This window comes from Rhineura floridana, chromosome 5 (genome assembly GCF_030035675.1).
Source record: "Rhineura floridana isolate rRhiFlo1 chromosome 5, rRhiFlo1.hap2, whole genome shotgun sequence".
Lineage (NCBI taxonomy): Eukaryota > Metazoa > Chordata > Lepidosauria > Squamata > Rhineuridae > Rhineura > Rhineura floridana.
Window position 1 is genome coordinate 72,809,424 of NC_084484.1, and position 26,924 is coordinate 72,836,347.

Consider the following 26,924-nt stretch of genomic DNA (forward strand, 5'->3'; position numbering starts at 1 on the left):
TGTTTCTGAAGAAGCATGAAACAAGATACAACCCTGGAAATCTCATCAATTATTATCTATATTATTTGGAGACGTTCATTGTTTTGTATATTGTTGCCACAGCTAGAACTATCTATATTTAGTAATTTTGTACACATATACTTACAAATGACTACATGTATAGTTGTTCTTGTTCTCATAATCAATGTCATTTTATTATCACTTGGGTTTCTGTGACTTTGTCTTTTTTTGTTGGTCCTGACAACCCTTGCTTTACCCTTGTTGTAAGGATTACAACTTGATAATCAATGTTGTAAGGATTACAACTTGATAATCAATGTCAAATGCTTTATCAATGCTGTATGTTGTTATTAAAACTGTCAGTCTTGTCAGCATTGAGCTTCATCCAATCCATTACTTATCCATGGCCATGACACCAATTCAGTATCCCAATTTGCAGAGAACAATTATTAGAGATGAAAGCAACAGAGTGGATGCAAGTTGTAAGCTAACACATCATGCAAGACAGTAGAACCTATTTACTCTTTACATGGTACCGAAGTTGAGACCAAATGCCTTAACTCACTTTTGATGCTTGAATAAATTGTGGTCACCTTAACTATCCTCATTTGATCTCTGAAATAAGTAATCTAGATACAGAACGGGGAAATAATGACAAAAAAAAATGTTAAAATCAAGAAGGGCGCTTTGAGACTCACATAAGCATAGATAAGAAAGCCAGACTATAGTCTCCACCGATGAAGGTTGTTTGAAGCTGCTTGCAGGAAAATACTCTAGGGGAGCTTAGCAAGCCTTATCACACAAAGCAAGACATGCTCAGAGTTTCACCAGCTGCATGAGAGGAGAAGCACAGAGTAGCTTTTCAAAATATTCTGTCTTCTGGTTCAGACAAGGCTTACACGGAAGAAGGTTAGTAGTTGTCCAGTAACTCTTGTTCACCCCCAGGCAGTTGTGGTTCTGCCCACACACCCTACCCTTTCCCCAAATATTGCCTGCATATTGATGAACCATCCCACTCAATGACTATAACCTTGGCTTTTCCACCATCCTTTTGATTTACTTCACATTGTACACTCTGATTCTTTTATGTAGCCACAGACACAGACACAGACACAGACACACACACACCATTGATAAAAAGACTTTGATGGAATGCAATACAATTACACCACTGATAACAGAGACCATGAAACATGCATTCCCTATTTTGAAACTGTGGCATTTTGGCTTTACATTGCTGTAGCATTACATCAGGAAGGAGGAATGAACCAGTATCTTTATCACAAGATTAAGGACAAAGATCGTTGTCCCTTGTAAATTTGCAAGTAATTTTGTTGTAAAGACTGGATACAACTTACATGTTATAACAACATATTTATGTGCAAAGTGACTGTTGTGTTTGACAGCAGAAAAGGTTTCTCACAGAACAATGTTTTTATGGCTTGTGAAATCTACTTGAACTTATCTGTAAGAAAACAAGCTATAATTTCTGAGAAGGATGACTTCATCCTGCACTTGAGAACAATTTACTGGAAAATGTGCTTAATGAATAAATGGATTCCAATTTTTGTTCTAAGCTTTAACACAATAAAACAAGTATTGAATAATTCCAAGTGACCTGTTGATATATATATTTCAGCCTAGTAGGAGACGTGCCTGAGGGGTCATGTTTTGCATTTCCATAGAGGCAGCTGAATATATTTCTTTCAAGTCACACAACTGCTGTGCTGCCTGTACACATATATTAAATGTTGTACTTTAGTTAACAGCTCACAAAGCATTGCTTACACAAATAGAACTAATTTGCTAAGAATGTCAGAGCAGAGGAAGTGGAAACAACAAGCCAGAGCAGCCTCTCTTAACCTTGTAGTCAAGCAACATCTGGGGACTCAAACTTCCATCAGCCCCAGCCACCATGGCCAATGGTCAGAAATTATAGGAACTGTAGTACAGCAACATCTGGGGACCCAAAGGTTGGGAAAGACTGAGCTAGAAGTTCCCAAACTTTTTTTCCCCCACGGACCACTTGAAAATTGCTGAGGGTCTTGGAGGACTTCTTAATCATTTTTCTGCCCATTGTAGCAATTGTAATACACTGTGCTGGTCACTGTATGATTTTAATTTGTATTACTATTGCTTCTACTATTTCTTAAACTGTATTTTATTGTATTACAACTTGATTTCCATAGAGTTCAAATTATAATACGTCAAAATACAATGTAAGAAATAAAAGCAACAATAAAAATACAGTTAAAAACAATATGAATATTGCATGTGGACTCACTGTGGACCACGTCACTGATGCTCGAAAGCCCACAGTAGGACTCAGTAGAATCACTGAGTTAGAGTAAACCTACTACTTTGAAAAACAAATAGCAAGACGTTGATAAGCTCTTTGCTGCCCCTAAACAGTATTTTCTTATATATCAGACTTATTTGTTCATACACTGTATCTGAAAAGGTAATCTAAGTTCACTAGGCCACAACCTTTTGGGGAACCAAGGAAAAGCAGAAGACATTAGAGCATATCTATAAATTATTCAAAACAGGGGAAACTGAGGTAACAAAATTCTAGAGTGTACCCAGGACCAGCTCAAGACATTTTTGCTGCCTGAGACAAAGGACAAGATGGCTCCACCCTCCATTCCACATATAGAAGCTGAATGGACCAGCCATTGAACATCTCAACAATGGTGATGGGACAGCATGGTAGTTTGGGGGGGGGCAAGACTGGCTGTGTAGTGTAACACAGGTCTGTCTTCCAACAGAGGGGAATGACTGGGGCACTTAGAAGGTGCAGTCAGCAGGCTGCTGCTGCTGCCCCCCCCAAGCATCTGCCACCTGAGGCAGACGTCTCACTTTGCCTAAAAGTAGGGCCAGGCCTGTGTGTACCATTTCTGAATGTAAGGTCATATTTTTAATGCTTCCTCACATTAAAAAAATATTCTGTATAATAGACCACCAAATGAGGGTGAGGGCCATACTAAATCATTCTCCCCAATGTACCAGACAGATTGTCCTACATGACGTAGCTTGTACATTTAGTCCCCCACATCTGAAGTCTGAAATAGTACAGTCCAGATTCTATCACACCAGTCAACATACTTGTAGATTGGCTCCAAGATCCCCTTATAATGCTAAGCTGGGGGCATCAGACCCACTGTCACACAGCTCCTTCCTGTACTATAAAACAGCATGAAAAAGCACTAAGCCATGTCTCACATGGATTGCTAACAAGCATGTATTAACCCAAGCTGCAGCCTTTTTCCACTCAAAGGTTGTCCCAGAATCTAGAAGGGATGACATTGGTGTATGAGAAAACCACACTACATGTCATCAACTGAATGAAGGAAACATAAACACACTTCTTCAAAATCCTCACTACTATAACATTCTAAGATGTGCAGGCTTAAACTGGGACTATGAATAGGAATGGTAAATGCCCTACTAATTTAATGGCCACTCTAGTTTCCTTCTACTTTGACAAATCTTACAATACGATTGTTGCTTTTTTTTCTTAAACCAAGTCTTGGCAACATCCAGTTAGCGTGCCTGACAATACTTAATTATTGGATTAAGCAACCAGTATTCCAACACCAGGAATCCATTTTTGGAGATTACATATATTTGCTCTCAAAGCCTAAACTTAGGAATTAACCAGACTGTACCGATAAGTCATTTGATTTTAAAATATTAAATGTGCAGATAAACATGTGTGCAAAGTGTACCTGCATGCCCCTATTTCCATTCTTAAGAGTATCAAAGGATTTTTATTAGTATGCCTAAACCACAAACCTAACCTATTCCTGGGGTGCACACACCCCAAGTTGCTTATTCTCATCTACATATTTGGGTATTATTAACATATAGTAAAATATACAACGTAGTATTATATTATATCACATACTGAAACACCCCAAAAATAGTGTTTGACATAAATGTTATGCAAGTACGTGCCACAGTTCTTGAAAACGTACTGACGGAAGATGGGCGGCAGCCACTCTGGATTGTCGGCTCATGTCTACCCATTTTCAAACTATCTTCTACGCCATCCAAAAAGGAACTTCCTACTAGTAATGGTTTTTCTGCAGGAAAAAAACACACACTCCAAAATACACAATTGAGCAATATTCTTATTGGTCAAACCACCAACCAAAATGTCACCTAAGTACGGCAAGTTTTCAAATTCTCTGTAACTCTTCATCGAGCAAGATGTTACACAAAGCAGGGGGTAAGAGGGCAGAGAAAAAACAAAGTACAGAAATTAGATGGATGTTGTGAAGATTAGCTTGTAGACGGAGTTCCAAGATGGAGTTGAAGACTGAATAAGTCCCTCTCAAATGCTACAGATATCAAGTTACATACCTGGGATTCTAGGACAAAGCAGCAGTGGCTGCTTCCCACCACTGAAAAATTCAAGTGTGACTCATAACCCAGATTTGTCTCAAACTTTGAACAAAACACAAAGCCTCCTTGGGTAAGCAGAGTACAGAAATAAAGAGAAACATAGCAGTCAGTAAAGCCAAGGATTTCTAAATTTCCATTTATACATATACATAAGCATATACAAACTATATAATAAGCCTTCAAGGAGAAGGATTCATGAGCTAATTATCCGTATATTACTAAGCCAACTAAGCCGCCGAGGAGAAGCTCACCCTTCGTCGGCAACCGGAACCGGAAACCCCCAAACTATATATAAATATGCGTCCTCTTTTTTTTTAGTCATGCTTTTCCTCTTTTTTGGTGATGTGTAAGTAGACACTTTGAGTGTATACCAAGCTTTATTAATTCAATTCATTACTAAACAAATAAGCTCTAAACAAGCTATGCCAGATTCCAAGTGCTCTCTTATTTGAAAGAGTTTTTTCTTATACTGTAAACACTGCTGTGAAACTGGTTATAGTAAAACAATATTAACAGGTGCTAACGTACCAAGCCAATGTAAACAGTATGTATATACACTTATCAGCCACAAGCACAAATTTAGTTCAATCTTCTTGTGTATCATCCCCACAGCAATGTGGGAATTGCCCCCTAAGGCTAACATATGAATTTACAAGTACTTGTGAGACCTGCAACCCCAGACACCCAAGAAATTAACTGTTACCTATTTTCAGTATTGCATCTCTGCATATAATGCTAGCCCAATATGAGCCCACCTTATAGCATATTGTGTACTGTGCAAACCTCAAGGTAAAATTCAGATGGATCACAACAGGTATCCAATACCAAATTCTCTTACTCGGGGATGGGAAACCTGTGCCCCTCTCTATGTTGTTGGATTCCAACTCCCATCAGCCCCAGACAGCATTGTCAATGGTCAGGGATGAAGGGAACTGTAGTCCAAAAACATCTGTAGGGCCAAAGGTTATCCATCTCTGCTCTAACTGATCAGTTCATATTTCTTATTATAGTATGACTGAGGGACCTAGAGCAAACCACATATGCCCAACTAATTTAATTCTACTGGAAATGAGGGGATCCGTATAATGAGTAAGCCCCTAATGACAGTTTGGTATGAAGGTAATCACTGTTCAAGCTGGCTAGGCTAAACTCTCCATCTCCACTAGCATACTGTTCAGTCACATGCCGCCCCTGATCATACAAGCTATATGATAAAAACAAGTCAACACAGATTTTTAAAGAGTCATAGCTTCATATTTTTAATTAAATTTTCATCTGTCACACTTGTTTCTTATGCCAAAGCAGATAATAAAACATGTGTACTTCATACATTCTTCCCAGACGTGGCAAGCAATTGCCACATGTGCAATGCAACTTACTAGTTTACAATTGCAGTTTCACTGATGGCAAGCTAAAGCAATGCTATAGCGATTAGGACTATAAATGCTGGCAGAGGACAAACAGGATGTTATGTTTGAGGAGTCACTACACAGTTGAAATGTTGACTAAGAACTGGGGAGAATATCAAAGATGGAACAATTCACTAATAGGCAAAAAACCTTGCGGTTTAAGAACGTACCTATAGCCCACAGATATTTCTATCAAACTTTAAAAAGCAGGGAAATTGGGCAGCTATAGTGAATGCACCAGGGGAGCAGGAGACCCGACCTCCTCTCTGAGATATTGGACTGCCCTACAAATTTGTCAGAATGCAAACACAATTTGGGTTGGTCTTTCACAGTCCAATCCACTTGCTGTGTAGCTTGGAAGAATTTGGTAACGTGCCTCTGAGCATATGGTAAGTGGTGGCAACACCTACCATCTCCAAAGATAATTATATTTGTGTATGTTTGTTGGTGTTCTTCTTACTTTGCTTCTTTCCTGTGTTACTAATGTTTCTACAGAGAATCTAATCTAGAAAATTTTATTTCCCTCATTATTCATCCTAGAAATCTGTGTCAAATTTATTTTATTAATTTCAAACCCTTTTTATTGGTCAATGTCATATGATGGTGAATACAGCCTTTTGTGTTTCAAATTGGAGGAAGGAGAGGATTGGAAGGGGATGGGGAGGAAAGGGCAAAGGAAGGGGGAGGGAAGACGGAGGGAATAGGAGGGAGGAGAAGGGAGGGTAGGTTTGATCGTTTAAATACTTTTTGAGTTCAGTGGGATTTATTCCATGTTTGAAAATGGAAATGGACTGCCTTCAAGTCAATCCTGACTTATGTTAACCCTATTCATAGGGTTTTCATGGTAAACGGTATTCAGAGGTGGTTTTACCATTGCCTTCCTCAGGCTGAGTGGCAGTGACTGGCCCAAGGTCGCCCAGCGAGCTTCATGGCTGTGTGGGGTTTCGAACCCTGGTCTCCCAGGTCGTAGTCCAACACTGACCTGGGAGAGAGCCGGGAGGGGAGGGGGAGGGAGAGGAGATTGGGTGGGTGGGTACTGGGCAGAAGGGAAGCCACTTTCCTTTATTTATTTATTTGTTTGTTTGTTTGTTTGTTTGTTTATTTATATCCCACCCTTCCTCCCAGCAGTAGCCCAGGGTGGTAAACAAACGATAAAAACACTTTAAAACATCATAAAAAGACCTTAAAATACATTAAAACAAAACAACATTAAAAACATTTTTAAAAAAGCTTTAAAAACATCTTTTTTTAAAAAAGGGGTTAAAAACATTATTAAAGAAAACATATTAAAAGCAATTCTAACACAGGTGCAGACTGGGATAGGTCTCAACTTAAAAGGCTTGTTAAAAGATGAAACGTCTTCAAAAGGTGCCAAAAAGATAGCAGAGAGCAAAAGGAAAACATTGTGAACAGTATCATTGCTTTTCAGCATTTCCCCCACCTTTTTATTCTACAGCAGGCACATGTAACCTCCCACCCAAATGTAAACCAAAGCTGTCCCTGGCCACATCCACACCAGGCCGTTATTTCACTTTGTACAGTCATGGCTTCTCTCAAAGAATCCTGGGAAGTGTAGTTAGTGAAGGGTGCTAAGAGTTGCTAGGAGACGTCTTGTACGCCTCACAGACCTTCAGAGTGGCTGACTGTTAAACCAGTCTGGCCACTGAAGCTCTCTTAGTGGAATAGCAGTCTCCTCTCAGCACCCTTCACAAACTACACTTCCCAGGATTCTCTGAGGGAAGCCCTGACTGTCTCAAGTAAAATTAAAGTCTGGTGTGGGTGTGGACCCCTGATTAGCCAATCCCAGCAGCTGTGAGGCTTTTAGAACACTGACAGTTGGTTCTTACTGAGCATGCCCCGCATTATCATAGGCTGCCAGCCAAAATTTCTTAAATTAATTAAAAATCAGCCAGGCATTTTTTTAACTTTTAAACTGCAGAAGATGAAGGTCAGAGTATGGGGCAAGGTCAGTATTAGGATTACAGGTACTCTGTGAACATGGCTGATTTTTAATGAATTTCAACAGATTATGAGAACTCTCAGAAAAAAAAGTCCAAAAGGGCTCTGAGGTTTTCTCTCTCTTTTTAGACGTTGAACTCTCAATTCTCTCTGACTGTTTTATGTATCACCATGAAAATTGAGAGGTTTGTTAAGCAAGTGTTTCTGAGTTCAGTACTGTAAGTTTTGTAAGGTTTTGTTTTGAAATGAGCTTATGGGAAGCATCAGAATGGCATGGGGGGTATTTTCAATTTAACATTGCGGAATGTGAAAACTCCACGCTGGCTATAGTATACAGCCACTCTTGTGGCTGTATAATATTGTACTTTTCAGTTGTTTAGGAAACCAATGGGACCATAATGGTCATTAGGATAAAATGAAGTCAGTCACTAACACTCCAACCTGTAGTAGGATAAACAGGTTTCAAGGAATCTGGATTTTAAGATGAATACCAAAGAATCTACAGTGTACATCTCCAGCGGCTATTGTCAGTAAAACAAACAGCAACAGGAATATCAGTGGCAAACATTTCTAATTAAGCTGGAGAATGGAATTTGAGGTTTTGTCCTGCCAAGCCTTGCCATGCACACGTTTGAACACTTTTAAGAGCCAACTACCTTACCTAAGAACCTGTGGAACATTTTAGGTTTATCCCCTTACTATAATGTACATGACAAATAGTATAAATCAAAAATGTTCATTGTTCTACCGAGCTATAAGGTTTTCAAGCAATACAGCAAAGATCCAGCAGTGCCAGTAAGGAGAAGAGACATGAGACTAGCAACATCCAATATATGCCTGTGACACCTAAAGAAAGAGCAAACGTAATAATTGCACAAAATATATCAGTCATTCAGTACTGATATCCGAGTGCTAAGAAAATCCAGTTACCCTTTAACAGATGCAGGTAACTTGTTTCACTTCATATTCCCCACAACAAGCAAGCTTTTTAGAAAAAGTTCTTTACTCTTCAGACTAGACAGCACACAGGAACACTGGATTTGATTCAAAATCATACAGGTATCATGTTAACATCCTAGAACCACTCTCCAAGAAAGTAAGAGTAAAACACTGAGTCAACCATTTATTTATTTATTATTAATTACCTGTCCTTAAAATACACAGTTAAGAGATATAATTAAAAACAGTTAACAACAACCTAAAATCACATCACAAAAAATATAGTAGGTCTTAAAAATATGTATCTCAGGTGTCAAAGGCCAGGGTAAACAGGCACATCTTCAACATTTGCCCAAAACTGTATAGTGAAGTTGCTAGATGCACCTCTGCGGGGAGGGAGTTGCACTAGTTAGGGGCCACGGCAGAGAATGCCCTGTTCCTACCCACCGACCTTCTGAGGGTGGCAGAACTACCAAAAGAGTTCCCTCTGCTGATCTCAACAGCTGAGAGGGTTTGTAGGGATGGAGGAATATTTGGGACCTAAATCGTTTAGGGCTTTCAACACTAACATGAGCACCTTGAATTGGGCCCGGAAACAAACTGGCAACTAGTACAGCTGTTTTAAAACAGGTTGTATGAGTTCTAAAAGGAACCACAGCCAGTAATCTGGCCACTGGATTTTGGACCAATTGAAGTTTCCAAGTCATTTTCAAGGACAGCCCCATGTAGAGCATGCTGTAATAATCCAGTCTGGGAGTTACTAGAGCATGGAGTACTGTGAGGCCAAGTAATCTCTGTCCAAAAGGAGCCAAAGCTGGTGAACTAGACGGAAATGGAAAAAAGCACTCCTAGCCACTGAGGCCACCTGAGCATCCAGCAGCAATGATGGATCCAGGAGGACCTCCAGGCTGCAGACCTGCTCTTCCAGAGGAGAGCAACCCCATCTAGAACAGACCACCTCCTCACCTCCTGGACATGAGAACTCTGGACACATAACACCTCTGATTTTCAGGATTCAGCTGCAATTTATTGGCCCACATCCAACCCACATTACAGCCTCCAATCACCAATTCAGCACCTCAAGTGCCTCTCCTGATCCAGATGAAACAGAGAGACGGAACTGGATGTCATCTGCATATTGATAGCACCTCACTCCAAATCTCCTGATGACACCTCCCAGTGGCTTCATATATATGTTAAACAGCATGGCTTCATATAGATGTTAAACAGCAAAATGGAACTCTGCGGAACACCACAAGACAGTGGCACTCAACAACAGCCTCCCATAACTATTTTTTGCAAGCGGCTCTGGAAGTATGAGTGGAACCACTGAAGCACAGAGTGGCAATCCCTACCTTCCTGAGACTCTCCAGAAGGTAACCATGTTCAACAGTATCAAAAGAGCTGAGAGATCAAGGAGAACAATCAGAGTCACATCCCTCCCATCTCCCAACAGATGTCATCAACCAAAGTGGTTTTAGTGCCATGGCCAGGACTGAAGCCAGACTGGACTGGATTCAAATAACCAGTTTCCTCCAAGCATGCTTGAAGCTGGACCACCTCCACCTTCTTGATCACCTTGATTTCATGTCTGAAAGGTCTTATTTCAATTTGGTGCAATAGGAGAAATTACATTTGTTTTCTTTTTCAACGGCTGTTCTATCACATCAACTTGCAAATTAATAGGGAAGTAAAGACGAGGACTGAATTATTGTCATGTCCCCCTCAGCGGACTCATCCGAGGAGGAAGAAGAATGGGAGACCGCAGACCCAGGAGAGGGAGCAAGCAGGGAGAAAGCCCAGGACCCTTCACCAGACCAGAGACAAGCCTCTGAGGGAGCCTGCCTGTCAGAATCAGAAAGTGACCAGGAGGCTGCCCCTTCCCCAGCAGAGAGAAGACACCAACAGGTGTTGCAGCAACAAAGGCAATCAGCACAATTAAGGAGCAGGAGAGCTCACAAGAACACAGGCTGATTGGAAGCACCTGGGCCAGCATGCAGAGTACAAAAGGCTGGAAGGGAGTCTCCTTGCTAGAGTCAACATCAACCCTTGCTGCAGACATTACTCCAGCTCTCCGGTTAAACTTGTGTCTTGAACCCTGCCCTGCCTGAACAGACCTCTTGGTTTCTGGACATTTGGACTTCCTTAAGGACTTCTCTGCCTCTTCCTTTGGTGCTTCCCAAATGGTAAAACATGCTGGCTGACTCCCTGGTTCCTCCTACCTGGCAGATTTATGGTCTGGCCTTATCTGTCATTAACTGCATGCCTCTGTGAACCCCTGCATTTGACAATTATGTTGAAAATGCTGGGATGCAACTCAGCTAGCAGAGAGGTTGGCAGGTTTGCATGGGGAAGGGTAGATAGAGAGGGGGACCTGTGGGCTTCCTAGATTGTTTTTCTGACTTAACCTGTGCTGGCCTTCCTTCAGGTGCTAGACTGATACTCTTAGAAGTTGCTGACCTCATTTCCTACTTCTCCCTTCTTCATCCCACCTTGGGAGAGGAGACATTTTTTCCTTTCTCTGTCTCCTGCAGACATGAAAGAGCAAGCATGGCTCTTTGCATCTCTAACTTAGTTAGGCAGAACTAGGATCTTTCCTAACCAGAGTGTATTTCCTATAATAAATGTAAGTTTTCTGAAACCCAGAGTGATTATATCTAGGGTCAATAGGGATCCTGTTACAGTTCAGCTTCTGTCAGCATTCAACTCCAATGCTAACAAATTCAGATAATCTTATAAACCATGGTTTGGAAGATCAGAGTTGACCCATAAGTTCCCAGTGCTCTCCCTTCCATTTTCCTCCTCTCAACACATTTGGTTTAATTTATTTATTTTATTTATTTAATTTAATTTATATACCGCCCTAAGCCCGAAGGCTCTCTGGGCGGTGTACAAAAAGATAAAAAACAAGCAATGTATAAATACAATAAATACAATAAATCAAGAAAACAAAACAAACAAACAATAAAAGAACCAAACAACATCCATTATTACTTTGTGTAAGGTGTCTGAACAGGCTGGGTAGGTAATCCAGAGCTTGCTGCTGGAGGAACTGTGCTTTGATTCAGAGGCGGAAGTTGCTCCGATGGAAGACTGTAAGCTTGAACATGACTCATCTGTGCATTTCCTGCTACCAAGTATGCATTGCTTTGAGGGTGCCCTGGATAAACCTGAGAGCCAGAAACACCAGATTGAGCCATATAATACTGTTGGTTTTGTAGTTTTGAATACATCGAATACATTGGATCCTCATTCATCAACTTGGTATATAAAGAGAGTGCCTCCATCACTTTAACATTGAGCTCTGAGAGCTCTGAATGTTTCCTGTCAATGTCTTCTAGCTTTTCATCAATGAGAGGTCCCATTTGATGGCACATTGCTTCAAGATGGATCAGCTCCGGGAGGTCTGGCTGATCATCAGTTGGATCTGCACTTTGCAACATTTGTAACAGTTGGTCCATTTTATCTTCATCGATATAAACTGGTTCAGGCTCTGGTTCAATTGTTTCAACTTGAACTTCATCACTAAATTGCACTGTTTTCTTCTCGGCTTTCATCATTTCTGGTTCAGCAGGAAGATCAGCAGTTACAAAATTAGAAGGAAATAATCCTGTCCCTTGATGAGTTTCACCTTTCCACCAGTTTGGATCACTGTCATCAAGCACAGTGATAAGTTCTCCAGCTTTAAATGTTAATTCATTATCTTCAGCAGCTTCAAAGTCATAAATAGCCTGAACCTTTCGGCCCTCATGCTTGTGATTTGTTAAGAGGCTTGAGGTGCTTGGATAAAGACTGGAAAGCGTTGTTTGTTGTTGTCTTTGTTCCTTAAGTGACAATTCAATGGCTTTAGCTAGGTCCTCCTCTTCCTTTTTGTTTGCTACTATTCCAGGATCTTTAGCTACTAGAGCTGGGCTTGCTTTTGCTTGTTCTGCAGCCTGTGAACCAATAACTGGAAACATAACACCTTGCTCCTTAAGATTCTTTATCATAGCAGATATCAGACTAAGTTGGGGATCGTTCTTGAATTCATCTGTCCATTCCACCATGAGTGCTTTTAATTTTTCAATTTAATGAATTACTTCTTCTAGTCTGCTACATATTTTGGAGAGTTGTTTGTCCATCTGTCACTCCATCTGTTCTCTATACATCGGTATGCCTCTTGAAATACTATTGGCAACCTTTGTACAATGGTTACCAAAATGTAGGGCTAGTTTTCATCTATATTTGGATACTGGACATTATTTTGAATCAAGATGGCAGAATGAAACATTATGAACTACACTGATTGGGATACTTCTATTATAGTTAAATCTAGCACAATAATTCCTGAGACTGAGGAGCAGGTTTTAGTCTATGTTTGGAAACTATTAGGTGCTATTTTGAATCAAAATGACAGACAAAACATTTCCAATCTGTGCTGATTTGGAGACCTCTAAAGATGTCATCACCCAGTATGGTGTGCTGGTTCCTGAAAAGGAGAAGCAGGTTTGGTTTAAGGCTGGTATTCAATGCTAGTCCTACTCAGAGAAGACCCACTGAAATTAATGGACATGAAGTGCAGATGCAGGTGAATCTGGGCTTTAACTCAGTAGAATTGAGATAGCCCTGGATCATCCTGGGTCAGGCCACCTGATCCAGGGCTATCAGGGAGTGGGATTTGGATGGGAAGAAAGCAACTTCTGCATAGAGCACCACAAGGCTATTTGGAAGAAAATAATTTCTAATAAATTCACAGAAGATGAGGGAGAAATGTTTGCATACATGTAACAAAGGACTCATTTCTTAGCAATCAGTTGATATAGATTCTAGCCATAAGTTAAACATTAGCCAATGCTATTCATAGTAATGAATGCAATAACATCTGCCTTTAGACTGACCTGTCAAATACACTTCTAATGCATCCCACAGGCTGCTATCTGAACACGACTGAACAAAATTTAGAAGTCAGCTACTCCAATTTAATTAAATCACTCTGAAATTCATTTTAAATTACTGGTAGAAGTATAAAAATATATACAGTTTCAGCTTTACAAAGGGATGTACAAGGGTAAGACTTAGAGACCTCTATTAGTCCATTTTGATCTTAGTGTTACAAAAGAAGAAATTTCAATTATACATTAACACCTAACTTAAGAACCATTTCTATTATTATTATTTAACAATTGACATGTCAGCAGGTATCAACAATCTCTGAGCATGACAGACAGGACTTTTAAACATTTTTGTTATGTAAACAGCAGCAATGTAAAAGTCTAATCAGCCTAGGGGCTGTAAGCAGTAGAGTGGGGGGGTAATCTTCTCCCTCCCCCTATTGCTGTTGTCCAGGAAAAACTGGCTGTCCAAAGCATTTCAAGGGACTAATGTAATGGCATAAATAGATGCTTCCTTTGATATGCAAATAGTAACTTCAGATATTATTTTTGTTGTGCACTTGCCAACCAGCCCAAGAGAAACTCACTTGCACTGTATGATGATGCATCTACTACTCCAGAGACCTACAGGCAATTCCAGCATATCCTTAATCCATAGTGGCTCACTTTAAAATGTCTATTAGATCTGAATTCCCTGCATTCAGGCTCATGTAACTTTTAACAGTTTTATCTTATGAACAATTTTATCTTTGTATCTCTGTAAGAACATAAAGCACAAAATTATTAAGCTTGTTTCCTTGACTACAGCTGCCAAATCATAGGGAACCTGTTGATGAGCAATCAGCTAAGAATATTTTAGTTTGTTCTCATTTTCATGCACATCATTTTAAACTGTTAAAAAATACACTGCAAGCATTGTTAAATTCTTCCAAAACATGCATGGTAAGACCAATATTCTCACTTTCAAAAGCATGGGTGGGAGGTGAGAAAAAGAATTACATGAAAACACCAATAAACCATAGGACACAGGGGATTTTAAAAGATGAAACATGCACAAATTGCTCAGGAAAGTTAACCAAGAAGATCAAACCTTGGTTTAGCAACAGTATTAACAATGAAAGCAGCAACTTATTTAGGAGCATGTTACGCTGTATCTAGACCCTGTTCCTGCCACTGTCAATGACAGAGGCAAGCCAGAAGGCAAACTGAGAGGAACATCTGCAGTCCTAGGCACAGAAGCCCCACCCAAGTCCCGTCAACATTTTCATGTATGGATTCCACTTCATGCACCTTTTCACAGAGGAAGGAGGGTATCTCCTGAGCCCATCACAGGTGATGTGCTTGCACCAGTGGAGGCAACTGCACTTCTCCCAGGCATTTTAGTGTGTTTTTTAAATTGTTTAAAAAATTTTAATTGTTTTTAAAAGATGTTTTTAAATTTGTATATTTGTTTTAATGTTTTTAGTTACTGTAAACCGCCCAGAGAGCTTCGGCTATGGGGTGGTATATAAGTACAATAAATAAATAAATAAAGTAGAACTCCTTGGGGGGGGGGGTCTTTGGTAGCCTCCCCTTTAGTAGTTGCCACTTCAGAGATTGTGGCAGGATGAAGGCACCACCATTTTTTATCTGAGGGGAAATGAGTTAAGCAATACAAAATGAGAACTCCTTTGCTAAGAGAGGAGAAGGCAATTTGAACAGAAAGCCTCAGTGACAGTGGGGATAACTGGGTTGATTCTGGCGAAAATGCAGAATTAGCAGTCAATCATGGATTTTTTTAAAAAAAACTCTCTTCAGGCAATTATAGGTAACACTGGTTAATAATATTTCTTCTCTCTTAGCTCTTGCTGCATTTCTTATCTTTGCCCTCTAAAATTAATACATAAAGTATGAATTTATATACTCATACTGAAGCTGCCTCCTCTGTTCATTGGTTTATTTGCTAATGTTGATTGTGTTGTTTATCAGTGTTGTTTTATTGTATATGAGAATTATGGTGTAAGACATTGTGCAGTAACAACTGTGGTGTTATTATGCTTATTAATATTAGTAGCTTTGACAGAGTGATATGTTTTTTAATCCCTGTATATGTTTATTGAACAGTTGTTAGCCAAAATGACTTTGTCATCAATTGAAATTGTTACTGTATTTATTTTTATGGATCTAAAAGATTTTGGCTGCAATCATATACCAGACAGTCGAACTCCATGGGACTTATTTCTGAGTAGACATAAATAGGATTACACTGTCATTGTATTACTGATAAATTTAACTTTTGTCTTTTTATTTTTGATATACTGTTCTGCTTGCAATATTTATCAGTATTTTTTTCCTGTGCTTGTTGTTAGTCCCCTTGGCTTTCTTTCAGGAAGGAAGAGCAGGTCATAAGCAATTACAAAAAAAACCCATAGTTTTTTCTCCTTATACTAGATTTCCATTATTTTTTGATGTATCAACTGAAGCATGGAAATTTCACAGAGCTTAAGGTGAGCCAAAGGAAAAGGCATACAAAGGAATAAGAGGTTCCAGCTGTAAGATCACAACATCAAAAATAACGGGTTCAGCAGTGCCAGAACAACTGCTGTGAACAAAGCATTTTGATGTTGTCCATCATATTAGAAATACATTTAGGACTTGACAGTGTTATGACTACAATCTAGATATACAAGCCAATCAGCAAGGAAACCAGCAACAACTCATTCCATCTGTACACCTTATCCATAAACAAGCAGAGTTTCAGAATTCTTTAAAATCATGCCATGCAGGAATTATTACTAAATATTGCTGATTAGCAAGGCTTCAAAACTGTAGTCTCTTGCACAATATGGATCTGTAATATGGTAAGGTAGATCTATGTGCATACAAACAGAACACACTAAAATTCTGAAGTCAAATATTTTGGATCAAGGTTAATCAGAAAAACTGATCAAAGCTTCTGAGAATCAGGCTGAAAGAGTCAACTGAGAGTCTTCTTATAGAGTCAATATTTAAGAGATTAAACAAATATATATTCTACTATTAGATTCCAAGGTATTATGCATGCCTTCATAATAGGGTTGCCAAGTCTCCAGTATTCGCCTGGAGACTCCAGATTTTGCGGGTCCTCTCTGGGTCTCCAGTAGGGTTGCCAGGTCCATGGCCTGAGACTGATCCTGTATCTTTAGGAAAAGAGGTGGTCAGCCAAGTGCAGGTGTTCTTGCAACACTGTAATGGGAAAAACCATAAGGTGGAATTCTCCCTTCCCCCTGCACAACTTTTAAAGATACAGAAGACCTCTTGGAGGCCGGGCCTGGCAACCAAGAGGTCTTCTGTATCTTTAAAAGTTGTGCAGGGGGGAGGGAGAATTCCACTTTGTGGTTTTTCTCATTACAGAGTTGCAAGAACACCTGCACTTGGCTGACCGTCTCTTCTCCTAAAGATACAGGATCAGTCTCAGGCCAAGAACCTGGCAACCCTAGTCTCCAGGTAAGTCACCTTAATCTCCAGACTCTCAGCTTTCATTTATGAAAAAGATACATTTCCAGGTGGTCTGATTCTCGAGATATACACCAAAATGTCAGCTCCCCCCCCCACAACTTCTGTTAAATGAGCTCGTAGCTGGCTGCTCTAACCCTTCCCTTTCAGGTTTGTAGCCAATAAGTGAAGTCAGGGTTATCATTTGTTGACCTCCAGGCAGTAAGCTAGACCCCATTGCAAGGCCAGAAAATGGTTTTTTCCTGCTTATCTTAAAATCTCATAAATTGAGTAAGTATATAGCTTTCAGTCTTTTTCTCTCTTGTGTGCAGGAGTCAAACAACTTTAAATTTTCCTGGGCTGTTGAAGAGGGCAATGTTTTCCAAACCTTCCCAATATGAAGCTTTAATCCAATACTTGCTTGTCTGGGAGTAAAGCTGCAATACTAATCCCACATACTCAGAGTAAACCCCATTGAATTCAATAGGACTTACTTTTGAGTAGACATGATTAGGATTGTGCTGTAAATTAAAGGGACTTTTGACTGAACATAGCAAAGGATTGTATTTATGTTGTAAATCTTTCTCTCCCCCTCCAATCCTTTTTTAAAAGCAATTAAGCAGGGCTTACATAGGTATCACTGCTTTTATTATGTAGGAAAGTAATATTGATTTGATTTTATTTTTAAATGTTCTGCAATGTCCAACTGGTTTTGACAAAAAACTATTACAAGCAGTGTATGTATTTTTACATCGTGTGTGTGTGTGTGTAGTCTTTCGAACAACCCTGTGAGATAGGCTTGCCGACTGGACACCAAGGCAGCTCACAATAAGATATAAATCCCTTTAAAAACTAATAACCATAAAAACAAGTATAAACAGTTGCAAAACAGCTTAAAGTGGCATGAATCTGAATTTTGGGTTGGGTGACTGAAGTTCCTTATCACTTGAGGTTGCAGTTCTGTGCACGCTTCCCTGTTTGAGTAAGCCACATTGAATATATTGGGACTTGCTTCTGAGTAAACAGACATAAGATTACATTATAAATATGTTTGCAAGTTGTGTAAATAATAAACATCTCTGACAGTCATGTTTATATAAATAATTCTTCATACTATTTCTTGATATGTATCTGATTTCACACTATGGTTGTACATTAATATTTCCTCCACATTTTAAGTGAGCCCTTCTTCTTTGGGGTGGTTCCCCTCCGTTGTTTTCATCCTGAGGGGCAGATTAGGCTGAGAGATAGTGAGTAGCCCATGGTCACCCAGTAAACTTTATAGCTTTATAGCTCATTTCCATTTTATAAAATTAATTAAAACGATTTACATGTGGCAAAGTTTATGAAGCAGATCCACACAATACATTTAAAGCACATCCAACTTGCATTTAAAGGGCATGACTTCCCCTAAAGGATCCTGGGAAGTGTAGTTTCCCCCTCACAGTTATAGTTCCCACTACCCTTAAACTACAGTTTCCATGATTCTGTGGTGTCATTCATGTGCTTCAAATGTGTGTTGAATGTGCTTTAAATGAATGGTGTGTATCTGCCCTTGGTATGATGTGCATTCATTAGTGAATTCAAAAGAACAATTTTAAAAGACACTTGTTTAAAACAGGGGAAGGGCTGTACCTCAGTTGTAGGGCATATGCTTTGCATGCAAAGGTCCAACATTCAATTTCTTGAAGACATGATGTAGTGGTTAGAGTGGGAGACCAGGGTTTGAATCCTAACATAGCCATGAAGGTCACTGGGTGACCTTGGGCCAGTCGCTGCCTCTCAGCCTCAGAGGAAGGCAATGGTAAACCACCTCTGAATACCGCTTACCATGAAAACCCTATTAATGGGGTCATCATAAGTTGGAATCGACTTGAAGGCAGTCCATTGTGTGGAATCATGAAGAGCTAATGCTAGTCCATGTCATCAGTACTGAACTAGATGGTACCAAATGGCCAGAGTCTGTATAAGGCAGATTCCTTTGTTCCTAAAAGTGGAAAGGGCCACAGTGAGTCCAAAATTTATTTATGTATTTTATTTACAACATTTATATACCACTTTATTGTAAAAAAAAAAGATCTCAAAGCAGTTTACAGAAGGAATCAAAACAATAAAATTACTGGCAAAACCAGTGAAAGACGGGTATTTAAAAACATTCAACATAATAAAACCAAAAATGAGTTAAAACAGATTATAAACACAATAACTTCTACATGCCTGGGTAGGCTTGCCTAAAGAAAAATGTTTTTAGCAGGTGCTGAAAAGGGTACAATGAAGTCTTCTGCCTAATGTCAATATCCAGGGAGTTCCAAAGTGTAGGTACTGCTACATTAAAGGACTGATGTATTACAAGAACAGAACAAGTACTATGTGGCACCCATAACATGGAAACCACACCTTGAACTTGGCTTAGTAGCAAAGCAGCAACCAGTGCAAATGTCAGAGCAGAGGTGTTATGTGCTGACAGCGTCTCATTCATGTCAGGAATCATGCCTCAGCATTCTGCACTAACTGCAGCCCCCAAGTCAGGTTGTGCTGCATGGGGATTTCTGTGACATTGACTGACTGGCCGCCAGAATTTTTTTAGTTTTGGTTTTTGGTTAGGAATCCTGACTAGTTGAGGGATGTTGAGTTTTCTGCCTTAACTCATAGGTATCTTGTTTTTTGGTATGGTATCGCATTTAGGAAATCATCGCTGTCTTTTGTTTTTCTATTTCTATTAGCATTTCATTTATCTTTAACCTCACTCCCTTACATCCATAGAAACAACAACAGTGACTCCATCTGCTCAGCTCAACCCCCTTAAACTCACTGATTATGTACCTTGTTGGTTGCATGACCGTTTGTTTCTTGCCTAATAGTGGTAAAAGAGAATTCACATACTGGGAAGTGTGGCTGCAACTGTTGTTCCTAAACTGCTGCCTGTGAAGGTAGACCAAACCATGTGTGTTTTCTTTCTATCAGTTATTCACTGGAATTGGGTTTGCTATCAAAGTGAGTTTATAGCAGCCCACAATGTAGACAGAGAAGGGTAGAGAATCTTCTTACTCTTACTCATTTCTCAGACCTTTTTCTGAAGTGAAGGTCAAATCTGTAAAGAAGTTTGGATCAGCCATGTTACAAGATAGGGGCAGGACATTCCAGGCAGGGGGTTGCCAACCCTACTTGGATATGGATAACTTTGCTGAGGATCCCTAAAGTTTTACCAGCAGCACAATCCAAACTATATCTACTCAGAAGTAAGTCCTATTGAGTTCTATGGGGCTTAGTACTTTAGTAAATGTGCTTAGAATTGCAGCCTTCAGGAGCATCCATCTTTACTCCTGATTGCTCGCATCTAACATCTCTACAACACTAGGCTCCTTTCTTCCTACAATAGTCTTCTGGTGACTGGCCTGAGGGCACTTAAGCCCTTCTTGCCAGAAGCAAATAGGCTAGATTAAATGTTCCCTATCCAATCTCCATCTTTTAGCTAGGATTTCTGTCTTAATTTCCTATCAGAGAATTGTTTTGTTTGAATGGTATGCTCCAAGCAATTGTGGTTGATGCTTAATGTATCATGCTTAATGCCATCACTCAGGCCCACCTCTGAAATCTCAGCGTTTGGGATGCTTCTGAACTGGCAACTCTACTTCATACCTATTCCAAATCTGTACGTTCAGTCAGGAAACAAATTAATTAGCTGCATATTTCACAAATTTCACCCATGACACCATCTGCACATTAAAGTATACTTTTGGGGTTATGTGGTCCTGCAGAGAGATCTTACACTTCACATATTACATTGCTTACCCAAGTAAACCACACCCAAGAGTGAAATAGGCAACCCAATACAGGCAGCCCCTGCTTATACGGCAGGTTCCGTTGCGAACTGCCGTCAGAAAGCAGAAACCGCCGAAAAGTGGAACCCATTGAAGATAATGGTGTGCATTGCATGAAAATGACACGAAAATGGCACACGACGAGCAAAAACTGCCGTAAAGGTGGAAGAAGCACCTTAAAGTGGGGACTTTCCCTAATTGAAAGCCGCCGCATTAGCAGAACGCCAAAAGGCAAAGCGCCGTAAAGTGGGGCCTGCCTGTTATCTAACTTGTTCATCATAACCAAAGTAAAATTTCAGCTGCAATAAGCAACTTTTTTTTTTTACAATACCACCATGCACATGCACCTCACTACTAGATTCTAGTAAGTCTTCCATGAGTCTGAAACAAGAATTCTCTGGCACAATTAAGGAAATATCTTGACTCTAGGACTCATGACAGTTCTTGCCCAATTTTGAACTCCCTTAGGTATTAGAAATACTGTGACTGATGATTTACGGCACTTTTGTTTCCTGACATCATTCATTGCAACTTTAATGTCTAATATTGTTAATGCAATATTGGACTCTATTATCTATGCTTTCTTTCATGGCTGGCAAGGCCTCAGCCAAAGTGTACTGTGAAAAACGTGGAATAAGCAGAGTCAAAAGCCACCATACCATTGTCTTCTACTAGCCTTCATTTGCAGTATACTTACAGTTCCTTCAGGATTGTCTACGACTATTCTGTATTGATAGATTGATTAGATTCCACTTATCTCAACAATAAAAACATATACAAAACAATTTCATATATAAAAACAATTTCAAAGATGCCAGACACATTTAGATTTTCCCCACCTTCCTTCTTGTTATTATGTAACAGCCATATTTATAATCATAATTGTACACATCTGCCTATATCGGATGTGAAAGTTAATTTACAGTATTTCTATCCAGTAACAAAATTGGATAACAAATAGTAAATTTATGAAAATTTATCAAAAAATCAGATAAATAAATCAGCACATAAAAAAGTGAATAAAAATGCAGCATTCATTAATGCAAACTTGGAGAAATAGTAAAGTGAAACTAATTACCAACTACAAACCTGTCTGGTCAGAGATGGCCTTGTAACACTTGTCCGTGGTCTTGTAACCTCCTGCTGCAATTATTTCAACGACATATACACCTGCCCAGTCCAAGGCTACCTAATGAAGCACAGCAGGTGGTGACCAGGGAGGGATCCTTTTTGGTTGTCATGCCCTATTTACAGGACATCCCCAGAGACGTTCACCTGGTGTCCATGTTACGGACTTTTAGGTGCCAGGTATAAGTATTTTATTCTCCTGGCTTCTTTTTTTTTTTTTTTAAATCAAAAATATGTTCACTGATCCAGTGAACACGTTTAAATTTATAACACCTGAATCTCTTTTGGGGGGGGTGTTTTTATCCACAACGAACTCTCCTCACCCCTAACTGGTTTTAAGTTGATTTATGCTGCTTAGTCCCAGAGAGGATGGCAGCAGCAGGACTGACACCCTCCCCTAGGAACCTGCATCTTTGCTCTTCAAGCTAAGCCATGATGTGGCTTTGTGTTAGGTGTGAATTGGGCCTATATGCAAAAAAATAAAACAAAATCTATGTAGAGGAATTCATCCCTGGTTTACAATCTTCATTTGTAGGGCAAACATAAGCCATAGCTTGCTGGTTCAGATGCAATAGCAAACTGCCGTCTGCATGACTTGGTATATAACTAGTTCAGGGAAATATAAGAGGAGAGAGGGAACACAGAAGCTCAGGTCTCAGCCGTGTATACCAAACCCTAGCTTGACATTGGTTGTGAGCCAGCCCAATGGCTCCATTCAAACATTATGCCAAAGCATGATTAAAAGAAGCTTACCTATGGTTATGTTTGCTAGAAGATTAAACATGATTTGTTGTGTCAGACAGCAAATTAATAACCATGGTTTGAACTGGGTTTACAATCCATTATATTGCTTTAGAAGTAAATAGCAAACACCCTGAAGAATTACAAGTACATCTAGAACACTATTAACTTTATCCATTATTCTGTAGCATTTTGAATAATGCTGCTTTCCAAGTCACAAAGAGGAGCATTTTCATAAGAGTACAAGGAAAGGAAATTACCACAAAAATCAAAACAAATTATGGACATGTAATTACATAGGAAATTGCCTCAAACCAAGTGGGCTCACTGATTTATATAGTCAAGTACTCTCTACACTAAGTTGAAGCAGCTCTCCAGGGATTCAGACTAGCTCATATAAATGGTAGGCCATTTATTTATCAGATTATACAGCCATGAGAGTGGCTGTATACTATAGCCAGTAGGGATTTTTCACGTTCTACCATGTTCAATGAAAATATCCCCCTCACCCCTTTCTGGTGCTTTGTATAGTCCCAATTCAAAATAAAAACTTACAAGTCTTATACTGTTGGATTCAGAATCGCTTGCTCTACAACTCTGAAAGTTTTCTTGGTGATACACAACCCCCCCACGGAGAATTCACAGGTTAAATTCAAAAACAGGAGAGAAAAAAACAAGAAGCCGTTTGGACTTTTTTCTTGAGAAGTTCTCATAATCTGTTGTCGTTCATTAAAACTCAGAGATGACTGTAAGGTATCTCTAATCAAATCCCTGAGCTTGCCCCAAACACAGAGCTTCATCTTCAGTAGGTTTAAAGTAAAAAAACGGCATGGTTTGTTTTTAATAGATAAAAAAATGCATTACCATGGTTGATAACGTCACGCAGGCGCAGTAGAAACCAGGAGTTCTTTCGTTTCACGGCCCTCCCCCTCCCCTTCCAGTTACTTGGAGGAAGCAGGGGAAGTCTGCTCCTGTGATTGGTGGGCAACAGACATGTGACTCACACTGGCCTGCTCAGCGTTGCTCTTCCCTCGTGCTCTGTTTGAGGAAGCACGAGGGAGGAAATGGAGAGCTAGACGGTCAGGAGAGAGAAAGGGGAAAAAATTGACAGTGGAGGGAGAAAGCCAGAGGGCAAGGATGGCTCAATCGCCCTGCCACCCCGCACCCCCACCCCCTATCCTTAAATGGGTTTATAAACGACAAAAGCTCAAATACTTTTTGTTTGCAGTGTGTGTGGCTGTTTGACCTGTGCTCATAACATTGTTGTAGTTATTTTGAGATTGTATGAGACTCTTTGTTTGTAACACTTTAATCCTGAATTTAGCTCTTGGTTCTTAAATCAATCTCTCTCTCTCTCTCTCTCTCTCTCTCTCTCACACACACACACACACACACACACGTATATGCATCAAACATTTGCAGTTAGTGTAATACCATATTACACTAATGAGGTAGCCAAGTGGTTTGAGACCAGTAGTGCAGTAGTAAATTAAATTAAAAAGTCAGGTTTAAGAATCTCAGAACACACAGTTGCTTCTTAAATGTATAATCTGTCACAGTGAGCCCTATGACTGGCATTCAGAGATTAAAGCAGAAGAGGTAGTAACTGCTGATACTTTGCAAAGTAATATTGATTGCAAGATGCACAATGTTTAAAGAAAGGGTCTCAAGCATATTTCTTTGTGTATTCCCTGTAGAATATAGGAAACATAGGAAGCTGCTTTATACCAAGTCGGGCCATTGGTCCATCTAGCTCAGTACTAACTGACAAGGTTTCAGATAAGGATCTCTCCCAGCCCTAATTGGAGATGCTGGGTATTGATTGTGGGGACTTTTGCATGCAAAGCATGTTCTTTGCCACTAAGCCATGACCGTCTTGTAAAAGTAAAGGCATTCTTGATGGTAATATAACATTTAAAATACACTGCTGAACTATTTCTGTTACTGCTGGTGCTAACTTGAACATAAGAACATAAGAAGAGCCTGCTGGATCAGGCCAGTGGCCCATCTAGTCCAGCATCCTGTTCTCACAGTGGCCTACCAGGTGCCTGGGGGAAGCCTGCAAGCAGGACCCGAGTGCAAGAACACTCTCCCCTCCTGAAGCTTCCGGCAACTGGTTTTCAGAAGCATGCTGCCTCTGACTAGGGTGGCAGAGCACAGCCATCATGGCTAGTAGCCATTGATAGCCCTGTCCTCCATGAATTTGTCTAATCTTCTTTTAAAGCCGTCCAAGCTGGTGGCCATTACTGCATCTTGTGGGAGCAAATTCCATAGTTTAACTATGCGCTGAGTAAAGAAGTACTTCCTTTTGTCTGTCCTGAATCTTCCAACATTCAGCTTCTTTGAATGTCCACGAGTTCTAGTATTATGAGAGAGGGAGAAGAACTTTTCTCTATCCACTTTCTCAATGCCATGCATAATTTTATACACTTCTATCAGGTCTCCTCTGACCCGCCTTTTCTCTAAACTAAAAAGCCCCAAATGCTGCAACCTTTCCTCGTAAGGGAGTCGCTCCATCCCCTTGATCATTCTGGTTGCCCTCTTCTGAACCTTTTCCAACTCTATAATATCCTTTCTGAGATGAGGCGACCAGAACTGTACACAGTATTCCAAATGCGGCCGCGCCATAGATTTATACAACGGCATTATGATATCGGCTGTTTTATTTTCAATACCTTTCCTAATTATCCCTAGCATGGAATTTGCCTTTTTCACAGCTGCCGCACACTGGGTCGACATTTTCATCGTGCTGTCCACCACAACCCCGAGGTCTCTCTCCTGGTCGGTCACCGCCAGTTCAGACCCCATGGGCGTATATGTGAAATTCAGATTTTTTGCTCCAATATGCATAATTTTACACTTGTTTATATTGAATTGCATTTGCCATTTTTCCGCCCATTCACTCAGTTTAGAGAGATCTTTTTGGAGCTCTTCGCAATCCCTTTTTGTTTTAACAACCCTGAACAATTTAGTGTCGTCAGCAAACTTGGCCACTTCACTGCTCACTCCTAATTCTAGGTCATTAATGAACAAGTTGAAAAGTACAGGTCCCAATACCGATCCTTGAGGGACTCCACTTTCTACAGCCCTCCATTGGGAGAACTGTCCGTTTATTCCTACTCTCTGCTTTCTGCTTCTTAACCAATTCCTTATCCACAAGAGGACCTCTCCTCTTATTCCATGACTGCTAAGCTTCCTCAGAAGCCTTTGGTGAGGTACCTTGTCAAACGCTTTTTGAAAGTCTAAGTACACTATGTCCACTGGATCACCTCTATCTATATGCTTGTTGATACTCTCAAAGAATTCTAATAGGTTACTGAGACAGGACTTTCCCTTGCAGAAGCCATGCTGGCTCTGCTTCAGCAAGGCTTGTTCTTCTATGTGCTTAGTTAATCTAGCTTTAATCATACTTTCTACCAGTTTTCCAGGGACAGAAGTTAAGCTAACTGGCCTGTAATTTCCGGGATCCCCTCTGGATCCCTTTTTGAAGATTGGCGTTACATTTGCCACTTTCCAGTCCTCAGGCACGGAGGAGGACCCGAGGGACAAGTTACATATTTTAGTTAGCAGATCAGCAATTTCACCTTTGAGTTCTTTGAGAACTCTCGGGTGGATGCCATCCGGGCCCGGTGATTTGTCAGTTTTTATATTGTCCATTAAGCTTAGAACTTCCTCTCTCGTTACCACTATTTGTCTTAGTTCCTCAGAATCCCTTCCTGCAAATGTTAGTTCAGGTTCAGGGATCTGCCCTATATCTTCCACTGTGAAGACAGATGCAAAGAATTCATTTAGCTTCTCTGCAATCTCCTTATCGTTCTTTAGTACACCTTTGACTCCCTTATCATCCAAGGGTCCAATTGTCTCCCTAGATGGTCTCCTGCTTTGAATGTATTTATAGAATTTTTTGTTGTTGGTTTTTATGTTCTTAGCAATGTGCTCCTCAAATTCTTTTTTAGCATCCCTTATTGTCTTCTTGCATTTCTTTTGCCAGAGTTTGTGTTCTTTTTTATTTTCTTCATTTGGACAAGACTTCCATTTTTTGAAGGAAGACTTTTTGCCTCTAAGAGCTTCCTTGACTTTGCTCGTTAACCATGCTGGCATCTTCTTGGCCCTGGCGGTACCTTTTCTGATCTGCGGTATGCACTCCAGTTGAGCTTCTAATATAGTGTTTTTAAACAACTTCCAAGCATTTTCGA

The 26,924-nt window shown here is 40.0% G+C and overlaps 2 protein-coding genes across 2 annotated transcripts in view; both read right to left on the reverse strand.

The window, feature by feature from the left end:
- The window catches only part of ARHGAP6 (Rho GTPase activating protein 6), a 348,770-nt gene that overhangs the window by 286,135 nt on the left and 35,711 nt on the right, over positions 1-26,924 (reverse strand). The gene's annotated exons all lie outside the window — the stretch shown is intronic.
- On the reverse strand, positions 11,635-12,804 carry LOC133385006 (signal transducing adapter molecule 1-like). Its single transcript, XM_061627104.1, has one exon. It carries the CDS (start codon positions 12,758-12,760, stop codon positions 11,705-11,707), a length of 1,056 nt encoding a protein of 351 aa, XP_061483088.1. The 5' UTR covers positions 12,761-12,804; the 3' UTR covers positions 11,635-11,704.